Source organism: Gracilinanus agilis, chromosome 1 (genome assembly GCF_016433145.1).
Source record: "Gracilinanus agilis isolate LMUSP501 chromosome 1, AgileGrace, whole genome shotgun sequence".
NCBI classification, from domain to species: Eukaryota; Metazoa; Chordata; class Mammalia; order Didelphimorphia; family Didelphidae; genus Gracilinanus; species Gracilinanus agilis.
This window is the reverse complement of record NC_058130.1, coordinates 278,006,521-278,020,528: the sequence shown is the minus strand read 5'-3', so window position 1 is coordinate 278,020,528 and position 14,008 is coordinate 278,006,521. Positions and strand designations below refer to the sequence as shown.

Sequence of the window (14,008 nt, the reverse complement as noted above, 5' to 3'; positions counted from 1 at the left end):
TATATATATATATATATATATATATATATATATATATATATATGTAGATATAGATTTTGCTCCCAGATATTTGTGCATTTGTGGACATTTAATGAAATTTTCCTATTATTTTTTCTCTGGGTTTTGTTACTGCTATGGAGAAATGATTTTTTTTTCTAGTGTGTGTGTGTGTGTGTGTGTGTGTGTGTGTGTGTGTTCTCTTTTTTAATGAAGGTATTATCTCTTCTCCATTTGAATATAAGTCCCTAGAGAACAAGGATTGTTTCATTCCTTATATTTATTTCCACAGTGCTTGGCATAGAGTAGGTGCTTAATAAATGTTTGTTGATTAACTTATCAGTTTCTGGTTTACTAAGAAAGCCATCTGCAAATTGGGATAATTTTGCCTCCTTTTTGCCAATACCTATCACCTTAAACTAAAAAAAACACCAGAAGTTTTATGACCTTGATTATGGTCATACTGCTAGAAGTTTTCAAATCCATGTCTCTCCTGACTCTAAATCTAGCAAACTCTCTTTATCTTAAGAATTATATCAAAACTAGATGCTAAAATAAATTTAGGTTACAAATAAATGAATAGAAAATACTGTGAGAATTTAACACTCTCTAAGATCCCTGTGATAATGAGATTAAATCTACACTTCCCATCTTTAGATTTAATCACAAAAGGTGAAAACATCTTCATTTAACTCACAAGTTGGGTGGTCCGTAACCCACGTGTGCTAGAGTGAGTGACAAATCAGAATTTACTAACTGCCTCCTGGGCAGTCCTAAGAAAAACATCTGTTGTGACTGGACACATAAACTAAGAGGAAGGCACAGGAAGTGAGGCAAAAGAGGCCCCTTTAAAAAGAGAGTTCAGTGAGCTGAGGGGCTCTTCTGGTTCTTGCTTGGATGTGGAGGAGCTCTGGACCTTAAGACCTTGGTGAGACTGCTCTTAAATCTCTCTCTTAGAACTACATGTGGTGAGTGAAGGAGGCTGACTCCTTAAAACTCCCAAGAGGTACTAGTCTCTGGGAGGCTCCCTTGATTGGGAGAGAAGCCCTTGGGCTAAAACCCTTGTTAACTGACTTTTAGGCTCTGGCTGGGCCTCTGGAGCTGCCAGATTAAAGCCCAGAGCTGAATCCAAATCTCTTACTCTACCCTCTTCCTATCTCTCTACTTCCGCTCTCTCCTATATTTTATAAAATAACTTCCATAAAAGTCATTTTGACTTGAGGTTATTCTTTAATTGGGAATTGACAATTATTTAATTTCCTGGCAACCTAACCTTTTAATATATTCAACCAAAAACCCCTTTTCCCCCTTACATCCCTTTACTTTCTCTTGGTACACTAAAATCAGCTTTGGATTTTAAAGGGAAAGTTTCATACTGAATTTGAAAATAGTCCATTCTCTGAACCCTACCCTTTGATTGAATGAAGAACAAAGTCTAATGGTTATATGTGAATAAACTATTTAAGACAAGGGGAATAAGATATGCATACTCTGGGAGCCACCACAGGTCTCCAGGCTCTGAGAACTCTCTGGCCTCTTCTTCAACCTGACAGAGTTGCCAGATTAAAGGGACTCAGAAAAGTAATATCACTGAAAATATAAGTTTGCGTCCATAAGGGAAGTAGGTCTCTTTGGCTAAGATTTTCAAATCAAGAAGGCATTCTTGGAACCAGCTCTGGAGCCCAATGTGGCGAGATGCCTTTTCTGTCTTTCTCTGACCTGCTCTTTTAATTTATTTAGTAATTATTATAAGTTTAAGATATATTCTCCATAGAATTTTAATCTTAATAATACTAAGTTTCAACAGAGCCATGTCCAATAACAGAAAAAAACTACAGTGAACTTTGGCAATTTTTGCTGTATCATGAGGCATGTTTTCTTCTCTGTTTGTATCAGTTATCCTTTTAGGTCTCTATAATACAAGTAATGGCAATTTAGTAGTAGCAATTTATTTTGTCTTAAATGTCCTGTCAACTTGTTAGCATCGTCTATTATCAAATATAGTTTTCTTGTTTATGTAATATCTTTTTGCATATTCCAAGCATCAAGGATCTTCCTTATTTTTCATGTTAATAGGAGCTGCAAATATACAAACAGATGCTTTGAATAAAAGGGAGAAAGTCACTAACTTTATACTCAAAGTAAAATAATCTATATCTAAGGGCCTCTTCTCCAAATAACCAATACATTGGTATGAAAATGATAACATGAATTGAAAATAATATTATATTAAAAGGTTTCATTAAATATTAAAAAATTATCTGAAATATCTATCTTTAAGATAACAAGAAACTTGGCTTAAAGAAAGATATGTAAAATAAAATATTCTAAGAGTACTAATTTCAGAGCTTTGCATGACACATGTATATAACCAAAAAGTTGGCTTTGAATTAATAGCTTAAGTCTGTATAGATACTTCTACAATCACATATTTATACTGAAGTCAAATGTCTTTCTCATCCTTTATATGTCTTTGTGTGCACTAACACAGGTCTTTTTTTTTTAACCCCGTCTTCCTTCTTAGAATCAATCCTGCATACTGGTTCCAAGGTAGAAGAGTGGTAAGGGCTAGGCAATGGGGGTTAAGTTATTTGCCTAGGGTCACACAGCTAGGAAGTGTCTAATGCTAGATTTGAACCCAGGATCTCCTGTCTCTAGGCCTGGCTCTCAATACACTGAGCCACCTAGCTGCACACTAACACAGATCTAATGTAGCCGAGTTATATGAAAGCTAAACTCAATCTTAAAGACATATAATTTAAATATGAGTAATCTCTACTTATGAAAAATTGCACTAGTATATTAATATAACTTACTCCATTGTGCTGCAGTTTGTCCATGCTTAGTGATATTCCACTGAAATACAGCATTGACCTTCTTCACTAGTTCCTTTCCAACATCTCTGATGCGACGACCTATTTCCTCAAAAACAAGAGTGCTCTGAAGCATTCCAACCTAGCAAATGATACAAGAAATTTAGCATGAAAAATGTTACAGAGGAATAATGACTGTACAACTCATGGTCTGTTGTAATATCTGTAAAAGTGTGCCAAGTACATAACCATATAAACCATGCAAACTTTTAAAAATGATGATCAAATCAATAATTATTTATGGATTATATGTTACAAGCACACTATGCTACCACACATATTATAATCTGAGTACTGGTAGTTTACAAAAGAAATATAAGATGTAATACATTCCCTCAAAAAAGTTACATTCAAAATCAGTCAAGATATGCAAACATAAAAGAATTGGTGAATAGAAAATAGCATATAATTAAGCAACAAACTAAGAGGCCAATAAAACAAATGTGATAGGAGTTCAACATAGGTTAGATTAATCTGAGAAGGCTTTGTGGGAATAAAAAAAAAACTGGCTTTGACAAATGAATTGGATTTGGATAAGTACATAGGAGTATACCAGTAAGAAAAAGAGTAAAGAAGCAAAAATTAGCTTTCACTGCAGTGAGTACATTAAGGAAAAATACTCTGACCTTTTCTATGACAAGTTTTTCTTAAATACAAAGGAATTTCACCTCACCAAAAACTGTTTACAAAGTTTCCATCCTCCAAATGTATTTTCCTATAAAATATTTACCTGAAAATCTCTCTATAGAGCAAAAATTCAGTAAATTGCATTCATTGTTCTAATCACAGAAAAATAAAAATTTTCTCTTGCATGTCTAATCATTTCCCAACTTCTCCAAAATAACTAATGGAATTAAACCTTTAAGTCAGTAATTACTATCTTTCCCAATCTGAGACAATTTATACTGGTTGCCATTATTTCATCACAGATTTTGCTTGATTTTTAAAATTCTGTTAGATGATAATTTAATGGCAACCAATAGTCATTAATGCACTTAATATATCTTCCCGTACTTATTAATTTAATCTTTCTTCTCAGTGTTCATAATTTATCTGAAATTCACCAATTAAAAATTCAATTAGTGACTTTAGCCATCCTGTTGAAATACCTTAGAAGAAACCTTAGTTGAGAGAATATCAGATGTTGGTACAAGATCCACATATGCATTTGAGAGGACAATGTCTCCAGTTTCTTGGACCTGAAATATGACAAAAAGGAGACACAAATTTATATTAATTTCTTGTATAACACCACCAACTCATATAAAGCAAATCTCTCTTCATCTTACACAGGAAAAGAAATGAGTGAAAAAAGGAAATTTCTGTAAGAAGTCCCCAAAAGCAAATAATCATGAAAATTAAGTGATCTAATGGACATTAAAATTGATATATATGGTCCTCATCACATTTAATGTGTATTAAAAATGCAAGGGGAAGATTGTAAATAATAACAATTGGGGTATAAAGACTCTTTAAAAAAAGCTATACTATTTCCTGTTTCAAATTTGAAATATAAACATTATACAAATTAAGTCCCTAAATGAACAAAAATGTCTTGTGTTAAGTTACTAATATATTCATAGAAGAAATACTCTTTTCTAGAATAGCATTCACTTTACCTGAAACTATCCATGCTATTAATTTTTACAAGAAATGGGCAAGTTCATTTTTGTTTCTGGTTATACTATACATGTGCATAAATTACAGGAATAAAATCAGTTTTCTGGCTAAGTTTTTGACATAAGACCAAACAACTTATATTTGAATACTGACACCTACTCAAAATGTTTCCCAAGAGTCATTATAAAGACAGTCTGGTGTGCTGTGTATCAAGCAAGATCAAGCCAACCTTCAATAGGATAAGAAAATTCTTTTCATTTTACCTAGCAGTAAAAAGAAATGTTTCCAAAGAAACTTCTCCAAGGAAGCTTTATAGCAGGAAGCATATTTTTTCAAAGTCAAAATTTCTGACAGTTTCTATACCAAATGTCTCTATTTCACAGCTTGTGGAGGGAAGAGCATGTCCACTCCCTTCAATTCCCACCTAATATTTTTAAGTTTCTCCATTTGGAAGGAAAAGGATGATTTTAAACTCTATTGGAACAGTAGATGCCTTTTAATAATTTAGCTTCTCTTCTTCCCTGGAGTATTTAGTAGTATAATTCTTCTTTGGCTTAGTCTTGGACTCTCAATTCAACTTGAGAAGCTTAAGCATTTTCTATATGACACAAGAAAGGACATAATTTTTTGGGGAGGTTTGTTTATTCTTTATTTGTTTAGGGAAATGGGGACTGGTAAGGGCATTTGTTTTCCAAAGAATGAACCAGGAATCTTAGGATGAGAGAAGACATTTTCCATCCCACCTTCTATCTCAAGGTTCATATATGGATTAATTATTCTCTTCTCCCTCAGAGTGATGCTAAATTCCACTATCCCCAAGGCTGGTACTCAAAATATATGAATAAGGAAAATCCCATGGGAAAATTCCTATTTCCTTGGGAAACAATACATATATTAAATAAGAAAATCTAGGATAGAACAAAAAGCCTTTAAAAAGACTTTATGCTAAAGCAGGATTTGTTACCAGTATAATAATTAACCAGTGTAATTTTTGTATATTTGGAGAAATCACACACACACATATACACATGGTAGAATATGTATTTATGTTTGTGTACATGTTATATCTCTATATATTTATACATATACATTTATGTATAATGTATGTATACATGTATATATACATGCATATGAGTAAGTCTATTTTTATCATGAAAACATGTATATAAATACCAACATACACATTTATTTATACATGTGTGCATGTGTGTATGTGTACATAGATAATGTGGGGGGGGGGGTTCAATATTTGTTCTCTACCTTGTACAAGCTATAAGTACATGAGTCACTCACAAACACTATCACAGAAGATTTGATCTCTTCCACTTCTGATCTGAGCCAGTGTATCCTTTCTTAGGCAAGAGACAGATTCCATAAGAGAAGCTAGATGTGAGCTGAACCCTAATGGCAGGTATCATATGAGTATAGGAAAATGACAAGGCATTCCAGGGAGAGGGAAAAATATTTTGTGTAACAGCAATAAAGGAAAAAGTATTACCCTCCCCCAACAAAAAATAAAATTGCTAACTATTTTTTAACTGCTCCAAAAATTACAGTTAGGTATCAGGAGATAGCAAGGAGTAGCAAGGCTTTGTTGATTGGTTTAACCAAAAGTAAAGGTTGAAATGGCTTACAGAATTGTTCTGCTATTGAGTATACTGGTCCAAGAAGGCTAAATTAAGTCAAAGACAAGATAATTGTGAGAATTTATTTTTTTATATACTGTATTATTTTCATATGAGGTTCCTGGATATTATATTAAAGAGAATTCCTGAGCCAGAGCTCCATTGTCTATAGTTTTTTTTTCATTCTTTGTTCTGAAGAATGTGATCCTTTCACAGACTTGGACTAACAGGAGAAATTCTATAATACTTTTCCTGCAGAAGTGCAAAACCTTACCTGTCAGTTTGAGGAAGGGCCACCTCTAAATTAGCTATCACCAATTAAAGATGTTTTGGGATGCTTAAGGAAGGGTCTGAATAATAAACTCCCAAAAATGTATATATGTGCCTGAACCAAGGAGTTTTCATTTGTCTTATGATGGTCAAGAGAGTCATTTAACTAAAATTAGGATGCCTTGACTAATAATTAATAAATCATTTTAAAATTAAGAAAATTTAGTCTCTCAAAATGATTTTAATTGCTACATCGTTAAGACTGCAGTACACAATCAGTATTCTTTTTACTTTTAAAAAGTTAAAATCAACTCAAAAATTTCATTTATATAAGATAACCATCTTCAATTGATTAATGCTGTATATACTATTTAATAGTATTTAATACCACTAAATTTAAATTAAGTTAGTACCAAATAATTAAAAAATCATTATAGAAGCCAAATATATCAAATTTCTAGAATAACTAAATGTGATGAATATGATATTGACAAACAACTGAAATTAAAATTCTGAAAATATAAAATATATTATGCAGTTCAGTTTTTACTAAATCTATTGATATAATGCCATTATACTTACTTTAGTCTGAAAGTGAATTCTGTTTCCTTCCTTCCACATTTCTGTTAGAAGAGTTTGGCCTGGATATACTGGTTTTGCAAAACGGGCCTAAAAAAAACAACACACTTCTTTCAAGTGTCTCTTTAAATATAAAGTTCCATTACTCCTAACACATGAATGAATAAACAAAGCTTTAATTAAGTCCTTACTATATACAGAACACTGTGCTAAATAATGGGAACACAATGAGAAAGTCAAGCAATCCCTGATCTCAGGGAGCTCACATTCTAATGGGGAAGACAACACATATGGAAGGTTTTAGCTGTAAATCAGATGGAAAAGCCTCATAGTCCTTAGGGTGTGGTAAAGTATATAGAAATGCCTCTTTAATTTTATTTTAGTACATATACAAAATCATGTCAATTTATTTGATAAATTATAACTGAATAATTAATTTGGAAATAACATCACTGTCAACTGATTCCTTACATACAGAACTTTATCAGGTACAAAAATAAAAATGTTGATCATCAAATCTAAAATCAGCAATGTGTAGAATAGTATAATGACTCCATGTTTTGGAGTGAAATAATTATATTATATAAATTATATAAATGATTATTCAAATAATTATATAAACAAGGGACTTAAAAGGAACTACTAAAAAAGTACCTTAATTGCTCTGAATCTAGACACATCATTATTTCCAAATTGCTGTAAAACATGCCTGGCTGAATATCCAAACGAACAAAGGCCATGTAATATGGGTTTTTCAAAGCCTGTGGAAAAAAAAAAGAAAGCTAATTTTAAAATAGACACTCATCAAATTTTAAGTATAAGCACACTATCTATGTTTCAGATATATTAATAAGGTTTTCTAAATTTTTAAAATTTAATTGTTTAAAAAAATCTTTTAAACCTAAATTTCCAGAGCAGTGCCAAACTTTGCTGACATGAATATCCCCTCTGATGATACAAATTATGATAAATATATGCCTCTCAAGTCTATGTTATTCTTGTCTGCAGGAGTCAGTTCCATATGCTAGGGACATTCTTGGCTTTCTCTTGACATCATAAGTTTATCAATAGAATAAAAATACTAGCTGATAGAGCATTCAGCCTGAGGCTAAAGGTGAAATGGAAATGAAACAGGAAAGGCTTCTCATTAAGAACTCTTGTATTACAAAAGGTCTTCTCATATCTAGTCAAGTGAAAAATTGTGACCAAATTGCAAGATTAAACAAATTGCTTTAGCTCTGCAGTATGTAGCAGCTAAGCACATAAACTGGACTCAAGCAGAAATATTCAGAAATGATTCTTATGCCTATTTTCTTGAAGGCATGACTCTGCAAATATAGATTAAGAGAAAAAAAAAGACTAGGGTCTTGATGCTCTACTGAAATCCAAATGTTATATATTTCTATGGATGGCATAGAGGTCATCCAAAGTATTCAAAGACTGAGTAAGTCACTAGGATTATAAGCTATGGGGAGTCTTATCAAATTGAATAGGGTTTTTTTACTCATTTTTTGTTTTTTTTTAAACATTTATTAATATTCATTTTTAGCATGGTTACATGATTCATGCTCCTACTTTTCCCTTCACCCCCCTGCACTCCCCCCACCCATGGCCCATGCACATTTCAAGACCTATTTCCAAATTGTTGTTAGTTGCATTGGTGTGGTAGTTTCGAGTCTACATGCCCAATCATGTCCACCTCAACCCATGCGTTCAAGCAGTTGTTTTTCTTATATGTTTCCTCTCCTGCAGTCCTTCCTCTGAATGGGGTACCATTCTTTACCATAAATCCCTCAGAACTGTCCTGTGTCATTGCATTGCTGCTGGTACAGAAGTCTATTACATTCGATTTTATCATAGTATATCAGTCTCTGTGTACAATGTTCTTCTGGCTCTGCTCCTTTCACTCTGCATCAATTCCTGGAGGTCTTTCCAGTTCACATGGAATTCCTCCAGTTTATTATTCCTTTGAGCACAATAGTATTCCATCACCAGCATATACCACAATTTGTTCAGCCATAAATTGGATAGGTTTTGATTAGGAGTCCAGATATGACTGCCAAACTTCTTCAGAGTCTCATCATTCCTATCCCTAGAACATCCCACAGTGCCTTGTATATCATAGAGACTAAAATCAAATTGAGCAAATGTTTATTAGTATTTTCTATATTATAACAATAAAGAGAGCCAATAACCAATTTTTGATAGGAGATAGAGAGAGAGTCTATGAGGTGAGTCTCTCTTCCAGCTCTCCCCTGGGGCCAAATATACACTGGGAGACTTTAAGGGGGTGTCACCCTAAAACTGGGTGACCTGGATGGTTGTGCCACCTCTCAGGAGTCAGGGGCTAGGCTTCCCTACAAGATGAGGTATGTGGTACCCCAATCTGATTCTGAATAAGGACAGAGTTCACACAAACCTCCCCCCAATCAGTTAAATTCACAGCAGGTGGTCCCACTTCAAGATGGAGGCAGCAAGTCCCAGCTGTGGTTCCTCTCTCCCAGTCTCTCAGGCATTCTAGAATGCTATCTGACTGATGAATGGCGTTTATCATTTGCAAATCAGGAAATGGGGAAAGGGATGAAGGGCAGAGGGATTTTGGGGTGCCCTCTTCTCTATTTCTATGGGGTCCGTCATTTGGGTGGGAAACCCAATGGTTCCCACTTCTAAGCTTCTTTTCCTGTCCCTTCTCCATCTATTTCTATCTCTGTTCTATCCTTTTCTATACTTGTAAGTTTTGACTGAAAAGGGTCTCTCAGCAAGGTTGGGAATGGGTGAAAGAGACTAAGAGATCACTCCCAAAATGGAGTCTAAAACTTAGCTAACACTATGGTTGAAGTCTTGATGGGTGAGATGTGATGGAATACCTTTGACCAGGGAATCAGGGTTTCAATTTCCAAAGAAAGATCCTCAGGAAGCCCTCAGGACTGGATCTAAGCTGGGTTGTCCTCCTCCTACCTCTTCCCAGTCCTCCGCCCAAAGCCCTCTCCTCTCCTTCTTCCTCAGAGAAACTTCCCAGAATTCTCTCTGGTCTCTGTCAGCAACTGTCAGCAACTCCTTCTCTGGCTCCTTTTTCCCACCCCCCTTGCACAAATCCCATCCTTACACTATGTAGGGCATTGTCTATGAATGATGATGCATGATATATGTTCCAAATAAAAACATGTTATATATTTCTTCTACAAACCATTCATTTGAAAAATAAGCATACTTACTGTCATTTTCCACATAACTTTTTAAAAAATGGCTTCCATATACTTTATATAAGTATATATACCAGAGGGGCTTATCTTTAAAATATCTCTCAAATTTTCAATCACAAGTAACTTTTAAAATGTCATTTTTACTTCTGCATAACTTTTTTTCCAATAGTAAAATTAAATGGAGACTTACCTCCAAGACTGGCAAAGCTAGGATCGATGTGTAAAGGATTCCAATCTCCACTGAGCCGATACAAGACAGCCTGTGGAAAAAGGAAATAAAAAAATGAATGAGTAGTTAATATTTTCTTAAAAGAAATGGTACTTCAAATAAATAATATGAAAAAGAAGCAGAAAATAGGTAAATATTTAACACATCATGATCATAAAAATAAGCTTCTATGCTAAAATTTCCAATATGCAAGTTAAATATAAACAAAATAGCACCAGTGAGATTGAGTGAACCAAAGAAATAGTCTTTTCAAAGATGGGGAAAGGCATAAAGAATTATAAATGGGGGGGGGGGGGGGGGGAGAGGCAGCTGGGTAGCTCAGTGGATTGAGAGCCAGGTCTAGAGACAGGAGGTCCTAGGTTCAAATCTGGCCTCAGATACTTCCCAGCTGTGTGACCCTGGCCAAGTCACTCAACCCCCATTGCCTACCCTCACCACTCTTCTCCTTTGGAGCCAATTGGCTCCAAGACAGAAGGTAAGGGTTTAAAATAAAAAAAAAAAGAATTACACATGGTCTAGGTACATGATTTAGCTCTCAAGGAGAAATTCAAATAGGCACTAGATCAACTCCTTTTTTTAATGTGAAAATGGGATAAATGTTTTTAGTGATTTGAAAAAAGGCATAAAATTCATACTAATTAGTTTAATGTGATACTTAAAATGAACCTTCCAAGACTTATAGAGATAAATAACAAAATGCTCTTTATTAACACCGTATTAACTTGATTAACTCTTTATTAACACTGATTTTCTTATGGCAAGACATAAGGCCAATACAGGCTAATTGGGTCTATGAAATAAAGAAACAGTGAAAGAATTCAGCATCCTTTATTTACAATCCTTTCTCATTCTTTAATATTATTAAGACTATACTTTCTATTACAGTAAATGAAAGAAAGATGGACTTATAGTCGTTGGGGCAGTTGTGTGACTTGTCCTCTCTGAGCCTCAGTATCCCCAGCTGTAAAAAGTAGTAATAAATACTTGCACTATTTCATATGGTTGTCAGAAAGATTAAATGAGATAATTAATATAAAGCTGTTTTAAAACATCATATCTTTATATAAATGTAAGCTGAATCTAGTTCTTTTTTTTTAATTCAAAAAAATATTTACTCTAGTATGTTGGGTTCAAGAAGAATGTACAAATTGAAGCTAAGAAACAACTGGAGAATGATCTGAGAATGGCCTATTAATCACAGAATTGATCATAGATTTGGAGCTGAAAAGGCCCTTAGAGGCCATCAAATCCAAACCACTCATTCTACAAAATTGTAAACTGAAGCTGAGAGAGGTTAGTGACTTGCCCAGGATCATACTATTGGTATGTGCCTAAGGTAGGCTTTGAACTATTTCTAACTCTAAGATAAGGTCTCTAGACACTGTGCTGTCTATTTTCTTATAATTCATTTCAATAAGCAGCAGTGACTATCATCTGTGAGGTGCTGAGATACAAGGGCAAAAACAAAATGGTCTCTGCTACTAAGGATCTTACATTCCACTAGTAAAACAATATGCACTTAGAAAATTAAATATAAAATATAAGCAAAGAAATTTCCTGGAGAAGGGCACTAGCAGCTTGGGGTAGAGGATGAGAGAGGGCAATCACACAAGCCTCTTTACTGTAGGAAATGGCACTTGACCTGATCTTTGAAAGAAGCTAGGTATTCTATGATGTAAAAGTAAGTAGAAAGTACATTCTTTTGATTTAAAATTGATGTTTGGATAGTTAAAAACTGGTAATAATTAAAGGAGTGCCATAATTTCAGTTTTTAAAAATAAATTTTAGGTTAATGACTCAATGGAAAACTAGGCCTGGATCCTGGTTAAGATGGCAGCAGAGTAAAAAGCAGTTGCTTAACCTCTCCTAACCAAAATATACACGACTCCTCAAGGGGACATAAAAACAAATCCAGACGAACGGAGGGACCCCACAACAAGGCGCAGCGTTGAGGGTACGTGGAATTGGGGCATTTCTATGCTATAAAGGGGTGAAATAGCTCTCACTAAAACGCAAGCTGAACAACCCCCTCCCCTCCCCCCACCACCTACAGTGCCAAAGCCAGCGCAAAAGAATTAGAGCAAGTTTCAGGCACCCATTAAGTCATTAGCAGCTCCAGGGCCTGCTTCTGAGAGCAACAAGACTTAAGAACCCAAGAGGCTAAGGAACATGCGGACTCTGAACACAGACCTTGAGCGTAGGCTCCTGTGAAGGCGCGGACTCAGGCATGGGCGAAGGCTCAGAAACCTTGAGTGGGGAACCAGTGTAGATGGGTGCATGACTGTGGAAGCAGAGCCCTGAGACTGTTAAAGGAGCTTCCAGCAGAGGATCAAGCAAGGGAGAGCACCAGGAGGCTTGACCCTGAGAACAACGAGACCTGAGACCTCAGGAGCCTAAACAGACCCTGAGTGTGAGGATAAAGCTGAGAAGGTGCTGGGCTAAAAATGGCAAGCCAAAATCAGGAACCCCAGAAGAGAAAGATAAACAAGAAGAAATCTTTAACACTTGTCAACTTTTACAGAGAAAATCCAGACAACAGAGCAAACACAAGAGGTGAACAAACAAGCAATCACATCCAAACCTTCCCAAAATAATGAAAACTGGTCACAAGTTCTTGAAGAGTTCAAATCTAAGATGACGAGAAAGATGGAAAAGATTTGGCTAGAGAAGTAGGAAATAGCTCAAAAGGAAATCAGGCAAGAAAATAACAGTTTAAAAAGCAGAATTTCGCAATTGGAATGTTTGGCAAGTAAATTGAAGACCAGTAACGACCAGATTGAAAAGGAAAACCAAAAGATTATAGCCAAAAACCAAAAGATTTGAGCAATTAGAAGCTAATGATCTCTCAAGACAGCAAGAACAAATAAAACAAAGTCAAAAGACTGATAAAATAGAAGGAAACATGAAATATCTCAATGAAAAAGTGACAGACCAAGAAAACAGGTCTAGAAGAAACAATCTGAGAATCACTGGTCTTCCTGAAAAAGCAGAAATTAATAGAAATTTGGATTCCATACTAAAAGAAATTATTCAGCAAAATTGCCCTTAAGTTCTACAACAAGAAGGCAATATAGACATTGAAAGGTTCCACAGATCACCCTCTACACTAGACCCTGAAAAGACAACTCCTAGGAATATAATAGCCAAATTCAAGAGCTTCCAAGTAAAAGAAAACTAGGCCTGGAGATTAGAGGTCCTTAGTTCAAATCTAGATTCAGACACTTTCTAGCTGTGGGACCCTGGGCAAGTCACTTAACCCCCACTGCCTAATCCTACTGCTCTTCTGCCTTAGAATGACACTTCGCATTTTCTTTGTATCTTTTGTGTCATTCTAAGACAGAAGGTAAAGTTTAAAAAAAAAAAAAACAACAAAAATCCTTGGGAACCAGGTAATGTAAACAATTTACTTTTACATTAACTTATTATTTCTTAGGTCTGCCTCAAAATATTACATGTAAAGAACTGATCTGGGTGCTATAAGGGATATAAAGAAGCATAAGATTGGTCCTAGCCCTATTACCAAGGAATACAGGGCCCAATGATCTGTGAGGAAATTTGGATATTAGATCATTTCAGGATAGAATAGTCAAAGAGGGTTCTACCTAAGAATTA

General features: G+C 34.9%; 1 protein-coding gene across 1 annotated transcript in view; it reads right to left on the bottom strand.

Annotated features, from left to right (window-relative positions):
• HSD17B4 (hydroxysteroid 17-beta dehydrogenase 4) overlaps positions 1-14,008 on the bottom strand; it is a 164,798-nt gene that overhangs the window by 32,702 nt on the left and 118,088 nt on the right. The window contains exons 18-22 of the mRNA XM_044662003.1: positions 10,358-10,427; positions 7,619-7,725; positions 6,968-7,054; positions 3,980-4,069; positions 2,814-2,952 (exon numbers count right to left, since the gene is read on the bottom strand). Of these exons, the coding sequence (XP_044517938.1) occupies positions 2,814-2,952; positions 3,980-4,069; positions 6,968-7,054; positions 7,619-7,725; positions 10,358-10,427 (493 nt within the window). The remainder of the gene's footprint in view (positions 1-2,813; positions 2,953-3,979; positions 4,070-6,967; positions 7,055-7,618; positions 7,726-10,357; positions 10,428-14,008) is intronic.